The sequence below is a fragment of the Liolophura sinensis genome, chromosome 10 (assembly GCF_032854445.1).
Source record: "Liolophura sinensis isolate JHLJ2023 chromosome 10, CUHK_Ljap_v2, whole genome shotgun sequence".
Lineage (NCBI taxonomy): Eukaryota > Metazoa > Mollusca > Polyplacophora > Chitonida > Chitonidae > Liolophura > Liolophura sinensis.
Window position 1 is genome coordinate 22,297,332 of NC_088304.1, and position 25,738 is coordinate 22,323,069.

At 39.9% G+C, this 25,738-nt stretch overlaps 2 protein-coding genes across 4 annotated transcripts in view; both read left to right on the forward strand.

Moving 5' to 3' along the window:
* LOC135476539 (uncharacterized) overlaps positions 1-25,738 on the forward strand; it is a 324,624-nt gene that overhangs the window by 253,062 nt on the left and 45,824 nt on the right. The gene's annotated exons all lie outside the window — the stretch shown is intronic.
* LOC135476270 (beta-glucuronidase-like) lies at positions 898-24,684 on the forward strand. Of its 2 annotated transcripts, none has more exons than XM_064756250.1 (12): positions 898-1,058; positions 2,041-2,217; positions 3,021-3,196; positions 5,127-5,269; positions 5,943-6,130; positions 6,611-6,751; positions 7,491-7,666; positions 8,558-8,707; positions 10,862-10,952; positions 19,873-20,049; positions 21,346-21,481; positions 23,213-24,684. In XM_064756250.1, the coding sequence occupies exons 1-12, from the start codon at positions 927-929 to the stop codon at positions 23,392-23,394; spliced, it is 1,869 nt and encodes a 622-aa protein (XP_064612320.1). In that variant the 5' UTR covers positions 898-926; the 3' UTR covers positions 23,395-24,684. The 2 variants fall into 2 exon arrangements, with proteins under 2 accessions (XP_064612320.1, XP_064612321.1); XM_064756251.1 differs by lacking the exon at positions 10,862-10,952 and adding an exon at positions 14,817-14,901.

Consider the following 25,738-nt stretch of genomic DNA (forward strand, 5'->3'; position numbering starts at 1 on the left):
ATAGGGGCTGGTCCTTTAAATTGACACTCAGCATATAACGGGGACGGGCTAGGTACTGGTATATGTAAACACATGATTTCTGTCTTTTCAGCATGGGTGTTTAAATTTTTGACCATTCGCAGCTTAATACCTAAGCAGTCGAGAAAATTAGCGTTTGAAAGTCATTATCTGGCGAATTTCTCATGTGGTGCGTTTTAAACAGGTCTGTGTCAACAATGTTTTAAGGTCATGTTTGTGTATCCGTGGATCGTTTAACTGTAGAATTTAAACGATCATCTTTTCTGTGTAAATGTTTAATAGTAAAACAATCAACAATCAATCATGCCGTTACACGGTTTGAACAAAAGCAAAATACCCACATTAGGCCATGAAAAGTTTCGATCGAAAATCATTTAATCCAAATTGGTTGTAAACCTGTACTTAACAATTTTTCAGTAATATGACGAGTCATTAAGTGCGTGAATATATACTGTGTCTCCTTGTCGCCATGCCGTCAAAGAGCTGCCGCCGCCGAATGAAGTACCATGCGGAAGACAACAGACATGACACCCCACCCAATCCCATTATATTGACACCGGTCCAAGCGGTCATGTTTCCTTGCTCCAGCCGTTCTATATTGAGCGCCAAGCGGTGTAGCAAGGTATATAGATAACAAAAAACTAAGTGCACACAGGGTACACAGGGTATTTAAATTGCCATCGGCTTGAAATCGATTTTAAATTCTCTGATACCTAAAGGCTGTAGACAAAACAATCACTATTGTTTGATGCAGCTGGTGCAAAGTCCGGCCGATCAGCTGACATGTCATGTGATACGGTTGGCGCGAGATGAAAATGGCGGAAAAGATGCCTGCAGCGAAATTTGTTGCCGTGGTAATTTTAGCGGCTTGTGCTTGTATCCAAGATGCATCTGCTGTGAAAGGGGGAATGCTCTATCCACGAGAATCGGAGAGTCGGCAGATCAACGAGCTGAATGGAATGTGGGATTTTCGGGCGGACATGTCTCCGTCACGGAACATGGGCTTCGACAAGCAGTGGTTTGCAGGACGGTTACGTCAAGTAAGATGCCTGCGGAGGGCGCAAGCTGCCTAGCTGTTAGAACGGCCTGACTGTTAGGCCATATCAGTTTAAATTGTTGTTTTACGTGATAAATCTTTTTTCCCCATTGTCGGAAGAAAGAGTATAAACGTAAAAAATAAAAGTTAAAAATCATTTAATTTGTTAATGGACTGTCCAAGCAAATTTTCCTTTTGAAGACGTGTGTTTGATCGGAAAGATCTACAAACAAGAAAAGCATAAACAAATCAAAACCGCACGAACAAAGAAGATAGATTTTCATTTATATGTTTATTCCATTTGTATTATTTTTGTAGAATCGCCTTGATCACAAGACCACACCAATATTAATTGTTATTTTTCTGTCGGACATATTTGCATGATCGGTAAGCCTGGAAAACCAAGAAAACCATAAAAACATCAACATGATCAATGTTGGACAAAATAAAAAGCTGGATTATCAGTTATATTTCTATTCCATTTTTGGATTGTTTCAACGTACTCTCTGACCTGGTCGTTTTATTCCATCCATAGTAGGCCCCTATGTTCATTCTGATAAGAGCAACTGCGCAGTCTAATGTTGGTGAAGACAACTTTTAGTTCAACAGATATGCACACCATATTAGTCGGAGATGGGATGAACTTTTTTGCCACCAATATGGTGTGCAAATCTGTGCACTTTACACATGACAAAGTTTATCTCCAGTTACCGGTACTTGCCAAAGGTTGGTGGTGTAGCATTAATCAACAAATAAATACAAGTCTGGAAATAAGGTGTAGCACAATGAGGGTGTTTAGCACCAAATAGTATTTTGTCAGGGATCAGCTGTTTGGCACAGGAAAAATGTGCCATAAAAATGACATAGTAACTTTTTAAGAAAGTCTGGTAACTGGAACATTTGCCTGTTATGTCCTGCACCAACTTAAAAATTATTTCCAGGCTTGCATTTGATGAAGGAATTGGTGGTATGTTTTTTCTTCACAGTCAGGCCCAGTCATCCCCATGCCCGTTCCTTCCAGCTTTAATGACATCACACAGGACAAGCAGTTGCGGGATTTCGTTGGCTGGGTTTGGTATGACAGGGAGTTTTTTGTGTCCTCTGATTGGATGAACAAACGCGTGGTTCTTCGAATTGACAGCGCACATTACAACACTATTGTGGTGAGAAAATCATCATGTTTTAGGGACTTAAAATTCTGATATACTTACATTTATGAAGCTTAAGATTTTTGTTAAAGGCTAGGGCTGTTTACAAATACACAATACTAAACTCATATATCTGATATATGTATGCTATTAATGGATTGTAACTGGCAAATAATCGGGCACTATAAGTTCAGATATTTAATCTCTAGAATTATTAGTTTGGTTATCAGTTGCCATGGAAACAAAAATATTGTAAAATGTGAAAGATTCATGTTGTTATTGTCAGGTCATACATTATTTTGTGTGTGAAATACTTAGACAAAAGTATTAAAATGCCAAAATTAAGACAAGTATACCATAATTTCACGCTGAAAAATTTAGGCATAAAAGATATTGACAGTTTCACCAGGCATTGTCATTTAAACTCATTTGCATACATTGTGTTGAAAAAACTGGGGCCTCAGTGGCTAAGTGGTTTAGCACACTAGCACAGCACAATGACCCAGGAGCTTCCCACCAATATGGTTGCTCTGAGTTCAGGTCCAGCTCGTGCTGGCTTTCTCCGGCCGTACATGGGAAGGTCTGGCAGCAACCTGCAGATGGTCATTGGACAAATCAAATAAATATATAAATAAACTAACTTAAAACAAGGCTGTATATGTGTAAAACTGTAAATGCTAATATCATTCACCAATACTGTATGTGTTTTGAGGACCTTAAGGTGTGGTCAACTGCTTTTCCAGATTTTACTTCATTTCATCCTGTGAAATAAAAATCAGACCACAAACCTATATATTTGACCCATTAATTTATTTCAGTGGATCAACTCTAAACAGGTAATGTCTCATGTGGGAGGTCACCTACCCTTTGAAGCACAGGTGAACTCTTACGTCAATTTCAAGGGGCCTAATCTGATAACAGTAGCTGTCAACAACACACTGACCCCTACCACGCTACCGCCAGGGACTATAAAGTATCAAAATGACCCAAATAGGTAATCTAGCTGTTGACATTCAAGACTGTTCTGAACTGTTGAAATGTGTATGTTCTGTATTCTTGTGAGCTATGGGTACATGTGTATATTCTGTTTGCATCTGAAAAAAACTCTACAAGCTCATTCTCCAAAGCCATATCTGATTTCTGATTTCTAGCCAAAAATTGTTAATCTGTCCACAATCAAACGCTTAGTTTTTGGTACAGGGGGTTTACAATTAGTTTCCAGGGTCGAGAAATGAACTCTAAAATCCTGTATCAGAATTGTCTTCATGGAATCAAACTCAAGAGTAATGTTTTAGAAGTAAGAGAAATATGTGCATGTTATAAAAATAACTTTCATTTGAAGGAGGGGCCTCCATGGCGCAGTTTTTTTAGTGTGCTAGTGCAGCGTAATTACCCAGGAACCTCACACCAATGCAGTCGCTGTGAGTTCAAGTCCAGCTCATGCTGGCTTCCTCTCCGGCCGTACCTGAGAAGGTCTCGCATCAACCTGGGGATGGTCGTGGGTTTCTTCCGGGCTGTTCCCGGTTTCCACCCGCCATAATGCTGGCCACCATCGTATAAGTGAAATATTCTTGAGTACGGCATAAAACACCAATCAAATAAATAAAAAAAATCATTTGAATGTATAATTGACAATGATCTGGTCCCAAGTAGTGGTAGCTTGTCACTAGGCTGTCTGTGGTTTGCCTGTACTTTATCTATGGTTTGCTTGTGGTGAGCTTAACTCTTGAGTGATAGTGAAGTGGCTGTGGAATGGCAAGGAAGGTTAACTGCATGGTCATCATTATCCACAGACCATTGCAGAAACTCGAAATGCAAACCAGATATAGGTGTGGAATGGTTATGGGATGCTAGAAGGTTGCTTGTGGCTTGCAAGCTAGAAACATGCTAGCGGCATGGCAGTGTTGCAGTTTAACCTTGATGTATACCTCCACTATGGACTTACTGAAGAAAAAGTTTTAGAAATGTCAGTCACAATTAATACAAATCAGTATTCAGCTGAGGCCAAACATTGAAAGTGGCTAGTTAAAGTTATCGTGAAATTGATTATGAATTTTGTGGATGGTCTTCTTGATGACTCATGTGGATGGTCTGCTACATGACTCATGTGAATGGTCTGCTACATGACTCATGTGGATGGTTTGCTACATGACTCATGTGGATGGTCTGCTAAATCACTCATGTGAATGGTCTGCTACATGGCTCATGTGGATGGTCTGCTCCATGACTCATATGGTTGGTCTGCTCCATGACTCATGTGAGTGGTCTACTTCATGACTCATGTGGATGGTTTTCTTGATGATTCATGGGAATGGTCTGCTATATGACTCATGTGAATGGTCTGGTACATGACTCATGTGAATGGTCTGCTACATGACTGGTGTGAATGGCCTGGTACATGACTCATGTGGATGGTCTGCTACATGACTCATGTGAATGGTCTGGTACATGACTCATGTGAATGGTCTGCTACATGACTCATGTGGATGGTCTGCTACATGACTCATGTGAATGGTCTGCTACATGACTCATGTGGATGGTTTGCTACATGACTCATGTGAATGGTCTGCAGCATGATTCGTGTGAGTGGTCTGCTACATGACTCATGTGGATGGTTTGCTGCATGACTCGTGTGAATGGTCTGCTACATGACTCATGTGGATGGTCTACTACATGACTCATGTGGATGGTCTGCTACATGACTCATGTGGATGATCTGAGTGGATTACTGTGGTTCTTGCAGAGGATGAATTCTTCTCAACCTTGAATGGTTTGTTTAACATTCCATACAGTCTTCCCTTGAGTGTAATCTTTTGCTTCACCCTCATGATTGTTTTATTATCTACCTGTTGATATCAAACAATAAATTCAGAAAAAAATTGCATTAATTTAAAGCAGGCTATTTTGTCTCTGCCCCACCTTAGGTATCCACCTGGGTACTTTGTGCAGAATTTACAGTTTGATTTCTTTAACTACGCGGGGATTCACCGGTCAGTCCGCGTCTATGCCACACCTAACAACTATGTTGACGACATCACCATAACAACTACAGTATCTGGAGCCAATGGTAGGGAATGTTTGTGATTGGTTCATTATTTAGTAAGGACACATCGATTAAAAGTTTTTTATGGGCATCATAAATCTGTTTGCAAGGTCATAAGAGTGTACAACAATTTTTAAAAAAAATTTAAAATCATCAGTGGGAAATGTAGACTGCCTCAACAATTTTTCTTGTTGACATATTTACAGGACTGGAAAAAATATTAAGATTGGACAAGATGAAAACTTAAGATGGATTTTAATTTTTTTTTTCTGTTCCATTTTTAGATTTGTTTATTGTCGCCTGAACCCAATTTTATTTGTTAATTTGTTTATTGAAGAAGTGATATGATTTACACTGTATTCATGCATTTTCAATGGTGTAATACGAATTTCAACATGTCATGTGATGGTGGCCGGTGTCTCTTGTAGCTGATCAACTGGTCACGGAACACAAACATCTACATTCTAGAGGAATGATTATGAGGTCTCAGGTTCAAATCTACCTCTTGTCAGTTGGGTATTGACTTTGGTATTTATAGGGTGTGAGGAGGTGGAGGTTTTTTGTCAGGGTTCTGCCAGGTTTTATCAAGGAGAAGTCTCACTACCAGACATTTAACAGAAATATTCTTCATCATATCAGAAAGCACCAATTGCATTTACAAATAAAATTTTAATACTGGTTTTATTCTGGTTTTCAGGAATGGTCAATTACACTGTTGTCCCAGCTGCAGCTTCCGGAGCCACAGTTGCAGTGGTGATAGAAGACGCTAACGGTCAGCAAGTTGCCTCAGGGTCTGGTGTTTCGGGCAAGTTGACAGTGTCCAATGCTAAACTCTGGTGGCCGTACACCATGAGCTCCACTCCAGCCTATCTGTACACATTCAAGGTATTTCTTGGTATAGTTTTAATTGTTTTACTTTCTTTGTTGGGTTTGTAAATTTTTGAAATGAATTCCTGTCAATGCGTTAAAATGGTGCGTTACTTTAAGTTATTGATGGATTTTGTTTATTTAATACTTGTCCCACACACGTAGTTTTGTCAGTGATGAATTTTTTTATATACATATCTAATACGTAATAATAACGGGTCTAAGTTTACTAATAATGAAAAAGGTAACGCACATATTCTAATAATTCAACATAAAGATTCTATTAGGCTAACAGGATAGTATGTTGAATATGACAAAGTACTATGTTATAAAAACAGAATACACTCTAGCATCACTCAGACAACAATGCTTTTGTTAAAAATGAAAAATAATTAATTTTTTGAGTGTGCACCTATATGGGTAAAGTTTTAACAATTTGAAAAAAGAAAGCAAAATGTAATTTAGTACCATTTTTAAAGGTCTCTCCTATGTTGGCAGGTCACCCTCACCTCTGGCAGCGACACAGACATTTACAGACTGCCTTTTGGGATCAGGACAGTGAGCGTCACCTCAAAACAACTGCTGATCAATGGGAAGCCATTCTACTGTCATGGCGTGGCCAAGCACGAAGACTCTGATGTGAGTTGTGTTGGCTACCAGTTTGGATGAGAAGAAACTGCAGTGTGGACAAAGTTGTGTGATGTGCTCGGGAGCACATACATTGCTACTCCGGGTCGGGTCATATGAAAGAGTTGGCACTTGTTGCTGCCTTGTGTGACACTCAGCACTGTGAGGTTAGAACAAGGGAACAAGACTGGTTGGTCTGGTGTCAGTATAATGTGACTGGGTAGGGTGTCATGTCTGGTGTCTTCAGCATGATACTTCAGTGTTGGCAGCACTTTGTCGGCTTGCCCTGTTACAAGAAGACACAGACCCCTCGGCATCATATGGCTGAAAAACTGTTAAGTAAACAAATGTACATAGAGTGCTAGTTTTTAGTACATGAGCTGTCAGAATAAAATCGTACATGTAAATTGACAACAGGCAAGATTTCATCAGTAAAATATGCCACCATTTGCCAGTTATCACACTGTCGTCACTGCTCTGTAATGTAATGTTTTATGTCTTTTTTTTTTGACATCCCACACAATGAACTACATGTATTTTAGATCAGACCATTAACAGATTCCATACGCACATATCAGTCACATTATTTTCACCTAAAAACTAAAGTGAAAGTAATTATTTTATTATATTGAAAGTCAGATCTATGTAGATGATGTAGCCACTATCAAACTCCAGAAAAAACCATTGAAGAACAATGTCATGCTCTGCTTTATTGTCATAAGTGAGGTTTATTTTTTTTTCTGTTTGCCAGATTCGTGGAAAGGGCTTGGATTTTGCCCTCATTGCCAAAGACTTCAACATGCTGAAATGGTTAGGTGCTAACTGTTTCAGGACATCTCATTATCCATACGCTGAGGAGATCTTGGATCAGGCAGATCGTCAAGGTGTGGCCATTATAGATGAGAGTCCAGGTGTAGGCATAACACAGTGAGTAGTGTCACCATAACACAGTGGGTAGTGTCACCATAAAACAGTGAGTAGTGTCAGCATAACACAGTGAGTAGTGTCACCATGACACAGTGGGTAGTGTCACCATAAAACAGTGAGTAGGGTCAGCATAACACAGTGAGTAGTGTCAGCATTACACAGTGAGTGGGGTCAGCATAACACAGTGAGTAGGGTCAGCATAACACAGTGAGTAGTGTCAGCATTACACAGTGAGTAGGGTCAGCATAACACAATCAGTATTGTCAGCTTATCGCAGTGAGTAGCGTCAGCATAACATAGTGAGTAGTGTCAGCATTACACAGTGAGTAGGGTCAGCATTACACAGTGAGTAGGGTCAGCATTACACAGTGAGGAGGGTCAGCATTACACAGTGAGTAGCGTCAGCATAACATAGTGAGTAGTGTCAGCATAACACAGTGAGTAGTGTCAGCATTACACAGTGAGTAGGGTCAGCATAACACAGTGAGTAGTGGCAGCATTACACAGTGAGTAGGGTCAGCATAACACAGTGAGTAGTGTCAGCATAACACAGTGAATGGCATCAGCATAACACAATCAGTATTGTCAGCTTATCGCAGTGAGTAGCGTCAGCATAACATAGTGAGTAGCGTAAGCATAACACAGTGAGTGGCGTCAGCATTAACACGAGTGGTGTTAACATAACATAATGAGTGGTGTCAGCAAAACACAGTGAGAAGCGTCAGCATAACACAGTGAGTGAGCATTGCACAGTGAGTGGCGTCAGTAGAGCACAGTGAGTGGCGTTAGCATAGCACAGTGAGTGGCGTCAGCATATCACAGTAATGCTCTGAAAGTTTTAAATAGGCTCTATTTCTCTGTTGTATGCATTATTTACTTAACATTTTGCAGAGATGACAACTTCAGTAACGCGTCTCTTGCGCACCACCTTGAGGTCATGGAGGAACTGGTGCGACGCGACAAAAACCGTCCTGCTGTGATCATCTGGTCTGTGGCCAATGAGCCAGCCTCTAACAAGCCCATCGCAGGACCTTACTTCAAGTAAGATTCCAATTTCATTTTGAGATTTACAAGAAAACCGACGCTAAAAACCCCAAAATGGAATAAAACTGGAAATCCACCTTTTTATTTTGTTTCATCATGATATTTTTAGGAATGTCCAGTTTTTCAAAGCTTTCCAATCAGGTAAATTTGTCTTTAACAGGACAAAATTGCTGCAACAGTCCATGTTACCCATAAATGATACCATTTTTAAGTTTTATTTTTATACCCTCCCCTGGAAAAAGATTTATTCTGCCCGTAAAACAACAGTTTAACTTGATGTGGCCTAAATGTAACTATGGTAACACTTGCTATTAAAAAAATGAGGTGTTCCACAAGTATATGTGCATTTGACGTAAGCCAAGAGGAAAGAAACTCTGAAATAAAGGTTTCATTTCTTGATATTTTTAATATTGCGAACATATCTTACCTGATTTTGACAATCTTGTCTAGAATGAATATTTTATTGGAATGGACGGTCTTATGTGGCCAGTATTATGGTGAGAGCGAACTGGGCAGAGCCTGCGAAAAACCCACAAACATGAGAAGGTTGCTGTATGACCTTCCCATGAGAGGAACTCAGCATGAGCTGGACTTGAACTTGTAGAAACTGCTTTGATGGTGAGAGGCTCCTAGGTCATTGTGCTGCGCTAGCACTCTAAAAGCAGGCGGCCATGAAAGCTACGATTGTTTTAAATGACATAACTCATAGTGCCCTTGAGACTGTTGATTGGCTGGCAGCTCTTTGCATATTTTATACTGTAAGTTACTTACAATGTGTGATATATGTTTCCTGATGATCACTTGAATTATTTATTTATGTATTTATTTGAATTGGAGTTTTACGCCATGCTCCAGAATATTTCACTTATTTGTTTCCAGCATTATGGTGGGAGGAAACCGAGCAGAGCCTGGGGGAAACCCATGACCATCCGCAGAACGATCACTTGATAAATGCTGACATTGAGCGTATGCACCCAATATATGAAGGTTCTTTCCTTTTGGTATAAACACAGTCATTGTCACATGGTATAAGGTTTGAAACCCAGGTCACACTTCCACAAATCTTTTGGGAATCAAATTATTCTGGATTTTGTAGTTCTTCTTATAACCATGTGGCCTAATTATTGTAACATTTATGTGATAACAGCAGAATCAATTAATTAACCCATGTCTCTAACAATAAAGCTATAGATTGTAACACTCACAGACTGTCGTGCAACACAATATTGTGTAGGCTATGCTTTATTTTTCTTTTGTGAGCTGAAAGAAATTAGTTATACAAATATTAAAACTATAACTTGTCAGCAAAGTCATTCATGTAGGCTATATTCTCTGTTTTCTTCTTTGAGCTGAAAGAAATTCCTTATACAAATACTAATTCTTTTTCTTTTCAGCAATATCATTCTTATAATGGCTGATGCCCTGTTTTCTTCAGTGAGCTGGAAGAAAAGTTTTATACAAATACAAATAAAGCTTTTCAGCAGAGTCAATCATATTTCAGTTATCTTGAAATGGCCACTTTCACTGGCTTGATGATTGAATAATTATGACTCCTGAAATGATTTATTATTTTCATCAAGACCTTCGTGTACACTTTAGATATTAATGATGCCTTGAACATGACTTGTACTATTATAGTAGTTATTCATAATTTCTGTAGAGTGTTGTAGTGTAAAACAAAAAAAACGAAATCCCACACGGCTGCTGACTGTTGTACTTTCCCCTCATTGTCTTTGCATGATCCGCTCAAAGCAAATTGTGAGTTTGGACAAGTGCCTATAAAATCATCAGTATTGCATGTGTTGTGATATTGATGTGGCATTTTTGTCAGAAATTTTTCAAGTCCCACATTTTGTTGGATTCCAGCTGATCCGCCCACCACATACATGTAGGATCACTAAAGACTCTTTTGTGAAGTTTGATCCATGTCAGCCTAGCTGTTCCATTTTTTCACTTCATCAAAACATGTTGATATTAATAATGTATTGTGTATGTTAGACTAGACAGGGCGTGTTTTTGTTCTGCCTCTTCCTCTTTCAAACTGATTATTAATTTCACTCAGGTTTCGGTTAAATATCCAGGAAGACTTCTCCTTTTTACTTCATCAATCCACCAATCAGTGAAATCAAATTTTGATTTCCTGTCACACAGGTCTGTGATTGGTCACACTCGTGACCTTGACCTGACCCGACCTATTGTGTTTGCCATAGGAGGTGGCAGTACTTTTAAAACTGACAAAGCTGTAAGTTTGAACTGCATTTGTAAAGGTACCTCCAATAATCTAATTCTCTCACATGTATTGTCTAATAAGACTTAAGTCAAAAAGTTAAGCAAAGCTACAATTAAAATGTTTTACTCTTGGAATTTTCAAATTTGTACACCAATTCTTTACTGAACAATAGTGTTCCAACCTCAATTTGAGGTCCTTCCTGTTTTAAGTGTGGCTTTTTAACAACTTACCATTTATGACTGAAGTCTTTAAGTTGCTTGATGCAGTAAATATTGGGTTTTGTGAGTTTGTTTTGGATTCTTTGCTTTTTGTTTGAAAAATAGCTGCCTCTGCATGCTGTGAGAAAAACTAACAAGCACATTTTGCCTTTGAATTATAGAATACAGTTTAATACACCTAAGTGCACTTCATGCCTGGATTCAGTAGTAGTAAAATTGCTCCTGTAACCAGGAAACCAGCCTCAAATAGCTAGACCTTGTACAAATGCTAACCACTGCATGGTGCAAGACAAAAATTACGCCAGTTATATAGAAACTGAAATTTGTTCATCTACTTTTAAGCATTTTAATCCCTGAAATCACAAGATAAGATGGTGAATGGTTTGGAATTAACATCTTGCATGTATTTCCCCTTAGTACTGTACATTTTCTACACACACATATATGTATACATTCAGTTTTCACTCTCTGCTAGTAAAATTATGTTCAATTCAGTGTAATGTCTCCTGCTTTTAAATGTATTAATCAACCCACACAAACAGTTCAACAAAACTTTTTTATGAATTAATACATGTTGTCATACATGAATCATCAAGCATGGATTGGCTACTGTCTGACCTTTACACTTTACATGATGTCATGAATCATCAAGCATGGATTGGCTACTGTCTGACCTTTACACTTTACTTGATGTCATGAATCGATCAAACATGGGTTGGCTACTTTCTGACCTTTACACTTTACTTGATGTCATGAATCATTAAGCATGGATTGGCTACTTTCTGACGATTACACTTTACTCATGAAGTATCAAGAATGGATTCTGCTTATCTTTACATTATGCATGTATCGTGTCATGAATATTTATGGGCTATGTTTTGCATGCAGGGCTGTCATTGGCCACACAAGGAGCCTTGACCCCACCAGACCTGTTGTGTTTGTGAGTGATCAGAGTTATAGCAGTGATCATGCTGTAAGTGCAAGAAAAGAACTCCCTTGAATTCAACAGTTTTGTGTTCCTATGATTGTAATGCAGTTTTGCACTGCATAGCATGTTTGCTAATGTACTTTTATTGGACAGCACAGCTTTTTGTGCAATGTAGAGGATACCGTTCATGTTGCACTGCTTTGACTATCACAGCTTTTTTAATGCTGAGGACCCCCAAGCTTGTGACCCATGTATGTAATATTTGAACCTAACTTGCATCACTGTTTACAGGTGCCATTTTGGAGGCTCTATATTGCCCACTTTTGACAGCCTTAAAGTCCCTACCTTTTTCGATGTCTTGTCGATTGTTTTCCAACGTACCAGCTTTTCTTAGGACATGACCATAGGGTAAAATCCATGGGCCAGGTCCATGTCATTTCACAGCCTACAAAGTTTAGATATCTTGAGAACCCCCAGGACTAGGTATCTACTCTCACATTGTTCCATACCTGAATATTAAAATACATATATAATGTGATAATAATACATCCCTATTAATGAAACTAGATCGTTAACCTTTGTTGAAATGGTTGTTCATTCAAAGACTCTGGGTTCACCCTGATATTTCAGCGGTTATGGGCAAAAAGGATAGGGCACACCTGTTTTTTACCTCTGGCTGAAGCTGATAGTCTGGGCTCATACAGATATTCCGGGTACCATGGGTACAAAGGTCTGTGTAGCTGTGGCTGAAGCTGATAGTCTGGGTTCATACAGATATTCCATGTACCATGGGTTCAAAGGTCTGTGTAGCTGTGGCTGAAGTTGATAGTCTGGGTTAATACAGATATTCCAGGTACCATGGGTACAAAGGTCTGTGTAGCTGTGGCTGAAGTTGATAGTCTGGGTTAATACAGATATTCCAGGTACCATGGGTACAAAGGTCTGTGTAGCTGTGGCTGAAGCAGATAGCCTGGGTTCATTACAGATATTCCAGGTACCATGGACACAAAGGTCAGTGTGTAGCTGTGGCTGAAGCTGATAGCCTGGGTTAATACAGATATTCCAGGTACCATGGGTACAAAGGTCTGTGTAGCTGTGGCTGAAGTTGATAGTCTGGGTTCACACAGATATTCCAGGTACCATGGGTACAAAGGTCTGTGTAGCTGTGGCTGAAGCTGATAGTCTGGGTTCACACAGATATTCCAGGTACCTTGGGTACATAGGTCTGTGTAGCTGTGGCTGAAGCTGATAGTCTGGGTTCACACAGATATTCCAGGTACCATGGGTACAAAGGTCTGTGTAGCTGTGGCTGAAGCTGATAGCCTGGGTTCATACAGATATTCTATGTGCCATGGGTACAAAGGTCAGGATGCACCTGAGGCTGAAGCTGATTGGTGGGTTCATACAGATATTCCAGGTACCATGGGTGCAAAGGTCAGGATGCCCCTGTGGCTGAAGCTGATTGGTGGGTTCATACAGATATTCTATGTGCCATGGGTACAAAGGTCAGGATGTAGATGTGGCTATAGCTGATAGTCTGGGTTCATACAGATATTCTATGTGCCATGGGTACAAAGGTCAGGATGTAGATGTGGCTAAAGCTGATAGTCTGGGTTCATACAGATATTCCAGGTACCATGGGCACAAAGGTCTGTGTAGCTGTGGCTGAAGCTGATAGTCTGGGTTCACACAGATATTCCAGGTACCATGGGTACAAAGGTCTGTGTAGCTGTGGCTGAAGCAGATAGCCTGGGTTCATTACAGATATTCCAGGTACCATGGACACAAAGGTCAGTGTGTAGCTGTGGCTGAAGCTGATAGTCTGGGTTCATACAGATATTCCTGGTACCATGGACACAAAGGTCAGGATGTAGCTGTGACTGAAGCTGATAGTCTGGGTTCATACAGATATTCTATGTGTCATGGGCCATTGGTGCCCGACAGCAGAAGACAGAAAGAATACATTGTCACAGTGCTGTTTCATGCATTTTAGCACTAAGCTCCTGTGTTAATTAACTAAGACGGTTTTGTCAAATTTTTGTTTTTATTTCAAAACATAAAATCAACACTAAGTACAAAAATAGTTCTTGCAGATTTGTAATTGTGATGTCAGTGGTCACCAGATAGTGTGTTTGTTTCTTGATTTTAAACAGTTTTAAAAATTAACCAATTTTTCAGCCAATATAAGTGTTTTACAATATGGGTAGGGAAAAAAGGAAAAAAAAACGAAATGTTTATCTCGACTTCATCAAGAAGAAGATTTTTTTTTAGCTTATCAATATTGCCCCTATTCAAAATGGCTGCTAAATCATGTGACTGGTAAAACAGCAGAAAAAGTGAAAAATTGCATCATATGTTTCTTATTAAACTCAAAACTTCGGGTTTTCTACCTTTATCAGTTTTGGAGATAGTGCAATTTTACGACTGGACCAAGAAAAATAATAACAGTAATAATCAGAAGGATTTCAAGAAGTGTTCCGCTAGGATACTAGGGTGGACCCCTAATTGAATTGCTTATAGTGAAAAAAAACTATCGATATAGCTATGCAATACTATCGGGATAGTTAAATCATGCTCAGTAGCTATCCCTAGAGTGCACACATCGTCTCATGACTGGTTTCAGATTTGTCAATTCATGTGTGGATATTTCAAAATTGACTCATGAATAGTCAAGCATTATTAACATATATTTTTAAATAGTAAATTTGAAAGGTTTGATCTATTCTGCAGAGCAGTGATTGGTCACACCCGCGACCTTGACCCCAGCCGACCAGTAGTGTATGTCAATAACAAAGGGTATGAGACAGAATATGCTGTAAGTTGACAAATGGCCGTTTATGTCAACATTTCAGCTTCACAGTTCTGATGAGCTGACTCTGAAATGAAAAAAGCTTGGAGGCAGCTTGATGCTATCAGTAGCTCTCTTCACCGTCTCTGCTTCACAATGCTGGACACAACAGTTTCCCACAACACAGGACACCTTTCTTTCCATGTTAAAGGACACCTCACGTTCCACATCAAAGGATACCTCACCATCCACAACAACAGATGCCTCACCATCCACAACACAAGAGTCCTCACCATCCACAGCACAAGATGCCTCACCATCCACAACACAAAGAGTCTTCACCATCCACAACAACAGATGCCTCACCATCCACAGCACAAGATGCCTCACCATCCACAACACAAGATGCCTCACCTTCCACAACACAAGAGTCCTCACCATCCACGGCACAAGATGCCTCACCATCCACAACACAGGAGGCCTCACCATCCACAACACAAGATGCCTCACCATCCACGGCACAAGATGCCTCACCATCCACAACACAGGAGGCCTCACCATCCACAACACAAGAGTCCTCACCATCCACAACACAAGAGTCCTCACCATCCACAGCACGAGTCCTCACCATCCACAGCACGAGTCCTCACAATCCACAGCACAAGATGCCTCGCCATCCACAACACAAGAGTCTTCATCATCCACAACAACAGATGCCTCACCATCCACAGCACAAGATGCCTCACCATCCACAACACAAGAGTCCTCACCATCCACAGCACAAGAGTCCTCACCATCCACAACACAAAGAGTCTTCACCATCCACAACAACAGATGCCTCACCATCCACAGCACAAGATGCCTCACCATCCACAACACAAGATGCCTCACCTTCCACAACCACCATCCACAGCACAAGATGCCTCACCTTCCAAAACACAAGACACCTCACCATCCACAACACAAGATGCCTCTCCATCCACAACACAAGAGTCCTCACCATCCACAGCACAAGATGCCTCATCTTCCACAACACAAGAGGCCCCATCTTCCACAACACTGGACACCTTACCTTCACACCTCACACAGGGCACCTGAACTTCCACAACACAAGACATCTCACCTACAACACAGGGCACCTGAACTTTCACAATATAAGACATCTCACCTTCTACAATGCCAGGCACCTGAACTTTAACAACACAAGACATCACCTTCTACAACACAGGGCACCTGAACTTCCACAACACAGGATATCTCACCTACAACACAGGACACTTCATCTTCCAGAGAACAGGACACCTTGCCTTCTACAACACAGGACACCTCACTCTCCACAACACAACTCCTGTGATAAGTTTTTTTTTCATGTACATGCTAGGTGTCATTTTCGCTATGACTATGACATGTTTCCATTTTTAATGATCACCAGTACCCATGATGCCCATTTCATTGATGGGTTTCTTTTTCTACCCATTGATAGGCTTTCCTTCCATACTCATGATGCCCATTTCAGTGATGGGTTTCTTTTTCTGCCCATTGATAGGCTTTCCTTCCATACTCATGATGCCCATTTAAGTGATGGGTTTCTTTTTCTGCCCATTGATAGGCTTTCCTTCCATACTCATGATGCCCATTTCAGTGATGGGTTTCTTTTTCTACCCATTGATAGGCTTTCCTTCCATACTCATGATGCCCATTTCAGTGATAGGTTTCTTTTTCTGCCCATTGATAGGCTTTCCTTCCATATTCATGATGCCCATTTCAGTGATAGGTTTCTTTTTCTACCCAATGATAGGCTTTCCTTCCATACTTATGATGCCCATTTCAGTGATGGGTTTCTTTTTCTACCCATTGATAGGATTTCCTTCCATACTCATGATGCCCATTTCAGTGATGGATTTCTTTTTCTACCCATTGATAGGCTTTCATTCCATACTCATGATGCCCATTTCAGTGATAGGTTTCTTTTTCTACCCATTGATAGGCTTTCCTTCCATACTAATGATGCCCATTTCAGTGATGGGTTTCTTTTTCTACCCAATGATAGGCTTTCCTTCCATACTTATGATGCCCATTTCAGTGATGGGTTTCTTTTTCTACCCATTGATATGCTTTCCTTCCATACTCATGATGCCCATTTCAGTGATGGGTTTCTTTTTCTACCCATTGATAGGCTTTCTTTCCATATTCATGATGCCCATTTCAGTGATGGATTTCTTTTTCTACCCATTGATAGGCTTTCCTTCCATACTCATGATGCCCATTTCAGTGATGGGTTTCTTTTTCTACCCAATGATAGGCTTTCCTTCCATACTTATGATGCCCATTTCAGTGATGGGTTTCTTTTTCTACCCATTGATATGCTTTCCTTCCATACTCATGATGCCCATTTCAGTGATGGGTTTCTTTTTCTGCCCATTGATAGGCTTTCCTTCCATATTCATGATGCCCATTTCAGTGATGGATTTCTTTTTCTACCCATTGATAGGCTTTCCTTCCATACTCATGATGCCCATTTCAGTGATGGGTTTCTTTTTCTACCCAGAGGTAGGCTTTCCTTCCATACTCATGATGCCCATTTCAGTGATGGGTTTCTTTTTCTACCCAGATGTAGGCTTTCCTTTTATACCCATGATGCCCATTTCAGTGATAGGTTTCTTTTTCTACCCAGAGGTAGGCTTTCCTTCCATACTCCTGATGCCCATTTCAGTGATTGGTTTCTTTTTCTACCCATTGATATGCTTTCCTTCCATACTCATGATGCCCATTTCAGTGATTGGTTTCTTTTTCTACCCAGAGGTAGGCTTTCCTTCCATACTGATGATGCCCATTTCAGTGATAGGTTTCTTTTTCTACCCAGAGGTAGGCTTTCCTTCCATACTCATGATGCCCATTTCAGTGATGGGTTTCTTTTTCTACCCAGAGGTAGGCTTTCCTTCCATACTGATGATGTCCATTTCAGTGATGGGTTTCTTTTTCTACCCACTGATAGGCTTTCCTTCCATACTCATGATGCCCATTTCAGTGATTGGTTTCTTTTTCTACCCAGAGGTAGGCTTTCCTTCCATATTCGTAATGCCCATTTCAGTGATGGGTTTCTTTTTTTGCCAATTGATAGGCTTTCCTTCCATACTCATGATGCCCATTTCAGTGATGGGTTTCTTTTTCTACCCATTGATAGGATTTCCTTCCATACTCATGATGCCCATTTCAGTGATGGGTGTCTTTTTCTACCCATTGATATGCTTTCCTTCCATACTCATGATGCCCATTTCAGTGATGGGTTTCTTTTTCTTCCCATTGATAGGATTTCCTTTCATACTCATGATGCCCATTTCAGTGATGGGTTTCTTTTTCTACCCATTGATAGGCTTTCCTTTCATACTCATGATGCCCATTTCAGTGATGGGTTTCTTTTTCTACCCATTGATAGGCTTTCATTCCATACTCATGATGCCCATTTAAGTGAAGGGTTTCTTTTTCTACCCATTGATAGGCTTTCCTTCCATACCCATGATGCCCATTTCAGTGATAGGTTTCTTTTTCTACCAATTGATAGGTTTTCCTTTCATATTCACGATGCCCATTTCAGTGATAGGTTTCTTTTTCTACCCATTGATAGGCTTTCCTTCCATACCCATGATGCCCATTTTAGTGATGGGTTTCTTTTTTCCACCCAGTGATAGGCTTTCCTTCCATACCCCATGATGCCCATCTTTTCATACAAATGATAGGTTTTCTTTTCATGTTCATGATGGTCATTTGAATACTTCACAGAAGGTTCCCATTTCATGCAAACGATGCCCCTTTCATTGATAAGTTTCCTTTTCGTGGCAATGATAGATTGTTTCCCGAACTTGTGATGCCCATTTCAGTGCTGCATTATAGCCTTGCTTTCCACTCTTAGTTTCCTTGTCATGCTCTGGATTGCACATGCATGCACCGGCTTTGCTTGGTTATCCTATGTTTTGCACTTTACTCACCTAGCTTTGTTTGCTAAAAGGAGAAGGAAATGATGGTAAAATCATATGAAAGTGTGAAAAGTTCTTTGCAAATATGGTCTTACATATTTTTGTTTTTATTTTTTATTGCAGGAGAAAAGGGTATTTGGAAATATTTCCAAATAATATATAGTATGGTATCTGGATAGGGCAGGGGCACGGGCAGAGAGTATTTGGGACAACCTCTTCCTATATATTTTCTTTGCATAATAATATCCTAAATAAGGATGTGATGCTTGTCTAATAAATTTATTTAAATGTAAATTTATTGTTTATATCCAAACACATGCATTTAATCTAAATTATGATAGTATTTATGAATATATTAAAAATATAAATATTATCAAAATCCAGGATGAACATGTTTCTTGGCTGACAAGACTAATTCTAGTACAAATGTGTGTATGAAATGTGTTACATCCACATTATTAAAAAAAACAATATATATCAAGAAGTGGTCCCAACTGCCTACCATACATGTAAAAAAATCATGTGTCTTTTTCTCTGTAAAGAAAAATCAGAAAAATATTGAAAACCACACATACAACTAACTTCTCACACTCTTTCGTCTGAAGTTTATGTAATTTTTATGTATTCTCCACCTAACAGTCTCTTTGAACAATGCTTTCAAGCTTTTTCCCTAATTTACTAATGAATGAACAATATCTGCAGTGTTTAATGATCTTAATATATTGACTGTTTAAAAGCATGTATTGTATTAAACTCACATATGTACATATTAATGAGTACATAAATATTTTTATTTTTGATATTAAGATTTCAGTGTTATAAAATATATTCCTATCTGATTTCAGTATTATTATACATGTTGAAGAAACATTGAGCATGTGCTTTAAAAATGTTTACTTTAACAAAAATTCTGGGAATGTTCCACATATTTAACACTTTCTGATTGTGATCTGTGATCTATTACAGCTTTGCCATAATGTCACATCTCATTATATGTACTTTACCATACCTTGTTATATTTCAGGCTCAGTATGTTGACATTGTCTGTGTGAACCAGTACTATGGTTGGTACAGTGATACAGGTCACACAGAGGTCATCGGTCTGCAACTCAGGCATAACTTACGCAGCTGGTACCAGAAGTTCGGAAAGCCGATGATTGTTACAGAGTATGGAGCTGACACCATTCCAGGCCTGCATAGGGTAAGCTAACACCAGAACACGACACTGGAGTTTGGATTACCCCAACTAGCTGACACCTGACAATCACAAATGGTCTCACTAGCGTTGTACATTGTTGGTCACCTAGGCCTCTTGAACAGTAAGAATGGAAGGAATCCACAGATTCCCTGTTCAAATCCAGAATAAATCCTGCATCCAGTGTGTCCTGAAGATTGAAAGTCCACTTAGCCACAACCCACCCTCTTTTAGAGGCAAAGAAAACTTAAAAACATGACACTATATGCTAAAAAGAGCGCATTTGTTTCTATCTGGTGGTGCCTGCTGGATAATTTTGCGACTTTTCCGCTGCATACACGTAAGGTCTGAAAACGGCAAAGCTGGCATAAATCGCGTCCTCCATCTTTAACACCCTATCATTTATGCTAGGGGGGTGTCGCCTCTCAGCCAATGAGAGTCGTTAAAACTGCCAGCTTGTCCGTGTAAACTTGGAACCTATGTCCAACATTCCGGCTTCCCGATCGTCAAGCGGAAAACGAACTATACTGTTTGCAACCTTCTCGGAAGAAGACTTCTACCGGAAATGTGGCCACAGACCTCCATTAGTTTTCCATAAGCGACAGTGTTAACGTTTAGCGCTGTAGCTCAGTCCCAAACATTCCGAGGCGAATAAGCTTTGGTGCATACCTGGCCCAGCCTGTGAGAAAGAAGCCATAAAAATCTTGACATAGGTTGACCGTCAAAATCTGGACCTTTCCATGCCGGCAGCTGGGAGGGGTGCCTAGCAACGCCAAGGGGACGTCACTCGCAGCCTCATCACCACCTGTCTCCTTGTGTCCTCTCGCCCAGAATTTCAAACTTTCCTCATTAAAACTCATACCTGCTCAAAGCTTAGACAATTTCCGTCATTTTGAAACCAAGCATGCACCTGTACCCCAAAAACGGCAGGCTGACAGCAAAAAAAGACTTTACACCCTAAAACACATAGAACTACAATCGTCCCTACTGAAAAAACGGAAGTTGTAATGGGGGTCTGTGTCCATGTACAAACTGCACTGCGGCAGTTTCCAGCAGCAATTCACCTCCAAACACAGAAGACTTCAGGACTAGTTTTTAGGCAAAATGGAGTCGCCCACAGCGGATGTTGGCGCTGACTTTATTTATAATTTATCATCTTGAGATATATATTAGAATTTATTTTATGGCATGCACCTGCAAGGAAATTCATACTCTTTTCAATCGTATTTGATTGATATTTAACGTGTCTTCTCCATTAATAAGCTTTGAAATTAAAAATTGTCATGTTTCTCTCGCCAACAGGACCCATCCTTTGTTTTTACTGAGGAGTACCAGCGGGATTTTATGGGGGAATACCACAAGGTATTTGACCAGCTGAGAGGAGATTTCTTGGTGGGAGAGATGGTATGGAACTTTGCTGACTTTCTTACAGATCAAGGTAAGGGTTCACCAGGTAAACCTGCATGTACCTGACTGTCAGGGTGTGTGACCAGATGAGAGCAGACTTTATGGTGGGAGAGGTGGTATGGAACTTTGCTGACTTTCCCACAGATCAAGGTAAGGGTTCACCAGGTAAACCTACATGTACCTGACTGTCAGGGTGTGTGACCAGATGAGAGCAGACTTTATGGTGGGAGAGGTGGTATGGAACTTTGCTGACTTTCCCACAGATCAAGGTAAGGGTTCACCAGGTAAACCTACATGTACCTACATGTCAGGGTGTGTGACCAGATGAGAGCAGACTTTATGGTGGGAGAGGTGGTATGGAACTTTGCTGACTTTCTCACGGATCAAGGTAAGGGTTCACCAGGTAAACCTACATGTACCTAACTGTCAGGGTGTTTAACCAGATCAGAGCAGACTTTATGGTGGGACAGGTGGTATGGAACTTTGCTGACTTTCCCACAGATCAAGGTAAGGGTTCACCAGGTAAACCTACATGTACCTGACTGTCAGGGTGTTTAACCAGATGAGAGCAGACTTTATGCTGGGAGAGGTGGTATGGAACTTTGCTGACTTTCTCACGGATCAAGGTAAGGGTTCACCAGGTAAACCTGCATGTACCTGACTGTCAGGGTGTGTGACCAGATGAGAGCAGACTTTATGGTGGGAGAGGTGGTATGGAACTTTGCTGACTTTCCCACAGATCAAGGTAAGGGTTCACCAGGTAAACCTACATGTACCTAACTGTCAGGGTGTTTAACCAGATGAGAGCAGACTTTATGGTGGGAGAGGTGGTATGGAACTTTGCTGACTTTCCCACAGATCAAGGTAAGGGTTCACCAGGTAAACCTACATGTACCTGACTGTCAGGGTGTGTGACCAGATGAGAGCAGACTTTATGGTGGGAGAGGTGGTGTGGAACTTTGCTGACTTTCCCACAGATCAAGGTAAGGGTTCACCAGGTAAACCTGCATGTACCTAACTGTCAGGGTGTGTGACCAGATGAGAGCAGACTTTATGGTGGGACAGGTGGTATGGAACTTTGCTGACTTTCCCACAGATCAGGGTAAGGGTTCACCAGGTAAACCTGCATGTACCTAACTGTCAGGGTGTGTGACCAGATGAGAGCAGACTTTATGGTGGGAGAGGTGGTATGGAACTTTGCTGACTTTCCCACAGATCAAGGTAAGGGTTTACCAGGTAAACCTACATGTACCTAACTGTCAGGGTGTGTGACCAGATGAGAGCAGACTTTGTGGTGGGAGAGATGGTATGGAACTTTGCTGACTTTCTCTCAGATCAAGGTAAGGGTTCACCAGGTAAACCTACACGTACCTGACTGTCAGGGTGTGTGACCAGATGAGAGCAGTCTTTATGGTGGGAGAGATGGTATGGAACTTTGCTCACTTTCTCACACAGGTAAAGGCTCAGCAGATTCACCTACTGGGTATGTCAACCTCAAGACCAGTTGTCAAATTGAGGTTTATGAGAATGTAACAGGCAAAAGTGAATATCATGCTGTTATTAAAAAAGAAAACTGACAAAACACCAACAATATATAAAATAAAGAGTTTAATATTTTAAACCACAAAATGATGATTTACATGCAACCAGTAATTCTCCTGTTTACCTTTCTAAATTGTAAAGCATAGATGACTAGCATCTTTCTGGACTAAAATTGTGACATAAAAGTAGAAAATAAGATATTTCATTAATATTTTATTAGGTATAACCCGTGTTGTTGGCAACAAGAAGGGTGTGTTGACACGGCAACGCCAGCCAAAGGCCGCAGCATTCCTGTTACGGGAACGATATTACTACCTCATGAACCAAACTTTGCCAGGCAGTCACTATGGTTACCAATATGGTGGACCTAAGTGCCAAGCTCCAAGCGTCATTATAAATTAAAATTAGTTTTCATGTTGGATGGATTAGAAGTTTTCAGTGACAGTACTCTTGTCTAGCGGTATATTGAGTTCTGATTAGATTAAATAAGCCATATTTTGACTTGAAAGATGAGAGAGCAATTAATTCATGGCAATAAAAAAATGTATTGATAAGTAGAAGAAGATAATAGGTTTGCTTGTTTTGTGTAAAGTAAATTTGATATTAATATACATCTAGTCATATATCTATGTCTACCAGATTCTTACCACTGCTAGTAAATGATAATCTAAAAGTTAGATAATTTTATTCATGTTGAAAACTATGAACAATTCATAAATGAATGTCTTCCAATCTTACACACCTTGATAGCACAGTTGGTAGAGCGTCTGCTTCAGGAGCGGTAGATCCAGGATCAGTCAATTGTTGAGCACGACATTAAACCCCAAACACTCACTCTTTCACTCACTCCAATCTTGCTCTGTATTTTTAAGAATATAAAACTGTAGTAGAGGTAAATCTATGGGACATCATGGTTTTGTGAATGTACCACATTGTTTTGTAAGTGCAGGACATGATTTTGTGATTACAGGACATAATTTTGTGAATGCAGGACATCATTTTGTGAATGCAGGACGTAGTTTTGTCAAAACAGGACTTGGTATAGCGAATATATTACATGATTTTGTAATATCATTTTTGTAATACAGGACATTATTTTGTGAGTAAAGGACATTGTTTTGTGAACACAGGACTTGATTTTGTGAATACAGGACACGGTTTTGTGAGTACAGCACCTGATTTTGTCAATGCTGGATGTGATTTTTGTGAATACAGGACATTGTTTTCTGAATACAAAATATGATGTTGTCAGTACAAAGTCCTGTCCCAGTACTGGTTAAAAAGATTCTATAACCACTCAGGCTGGTTGGACATAGTGACAGGTGATCGAATAAATATTTTAAAATGTAAAAACTGAACACTTATTTCTAACTCTGGTTAATTACTGATTAGACTGTAAGTCAGGTTAAATTTTGATATATATGTATATATTTCTGAATTTAATGTAATTTTGAACCATCACACATATTACAGTGTACAGTATTAACATATGACATTGGAAGCAATCATCATTGAAAATGGTTACAGAGAATTTTCTTGTAATTGGGTGCAAAAGATTCACCAAAGTGGCACAAAAACTGTTCCTTAATCTGTGATGCAAATTATTGTTATTAAAAATAGTACAAAACTGTTGTTGTTAAAAGTACAAAAAGATTGTTACTGCATTTTGGTAGGAGCTTGATATTAAAACTTGGTACCAAGAGTTTTTCTTATTAAAATTTGGTGTCGAGTCTTGTTACTACTACGTGTAAAAATGGCACAAAAGATCATGAATAATTTGTGGTCAAAAAGATTGTTATTTAACATGAATATACATCTATGTATAAAGAATTCTTATTAAAATGGGGGGAGGCTTATTTGGTTAGCTTAATGATCCAGTAGCCTCTCACCAATGTGGCTGCTGTGGGTTCAAGTCCAACTCATGCCGACTTCCTCACAGGCCTTATGTGGGAAGGTCTGGCAGCAACCTGCAGATGGTCGTGGGTTCCCTCAGGCCATGCCCGGTTTTCTCCCACCATAGTGCTGACCATCATATAAATGAAATATTCTTGAGTACGGCAGAAAACAACAGTTAAGTACATGTAAATAAATTAATACAGTTGTACATGCAGCTCTAAGTTTCTGCCCATTTAATAGATTATTGTGATTCCGCTCCAATGTCTCCTTTATAAGCGGTCTGCCAAAGTATAGGTGACTCAAAAAAAAACCGAGCAACAGTTATATGCAACAAGCACCCTGAACGTACTGCGAGAGCAATACAAGCCCACAAACCCGTTAGAGCCAATGGAATAATAGCTACAGTGTGGCCACAACAGGACAAAATCTGCCATAATTTTGTTGTAAAATAGTTCCACGCTCAAACATTATCTGAAGCCATGTATCAAGTTTCAGTTCAGCAAAATGACCTATTTTAACAACAAAATATGTGGAAAAATGTGTAAGTCTGAAACGGCCAAAATTCTGACATGCTGTAGCTATCCGATACTCGGACTTAATAGGATTAAGCCGTGTACCAAATTTCCATTCAACGCGATGAACCATTCTGGAGGAAAACACGTGGAAAACTGCATGTTTAAGTCTAAATTAAGGCCAAAAACGGCCATGCAAGTAAAACATCTTTACATACTTACATTTTTAGCTCGCCGTGATGAAGTAAGCTGAGGTGTTGCAAGTGTGTGGGAATAATGGTGTTGTTGCAAAGAGATCTGAGAAGACACGATTATCAGAACAAGACTTAGTACTTTTA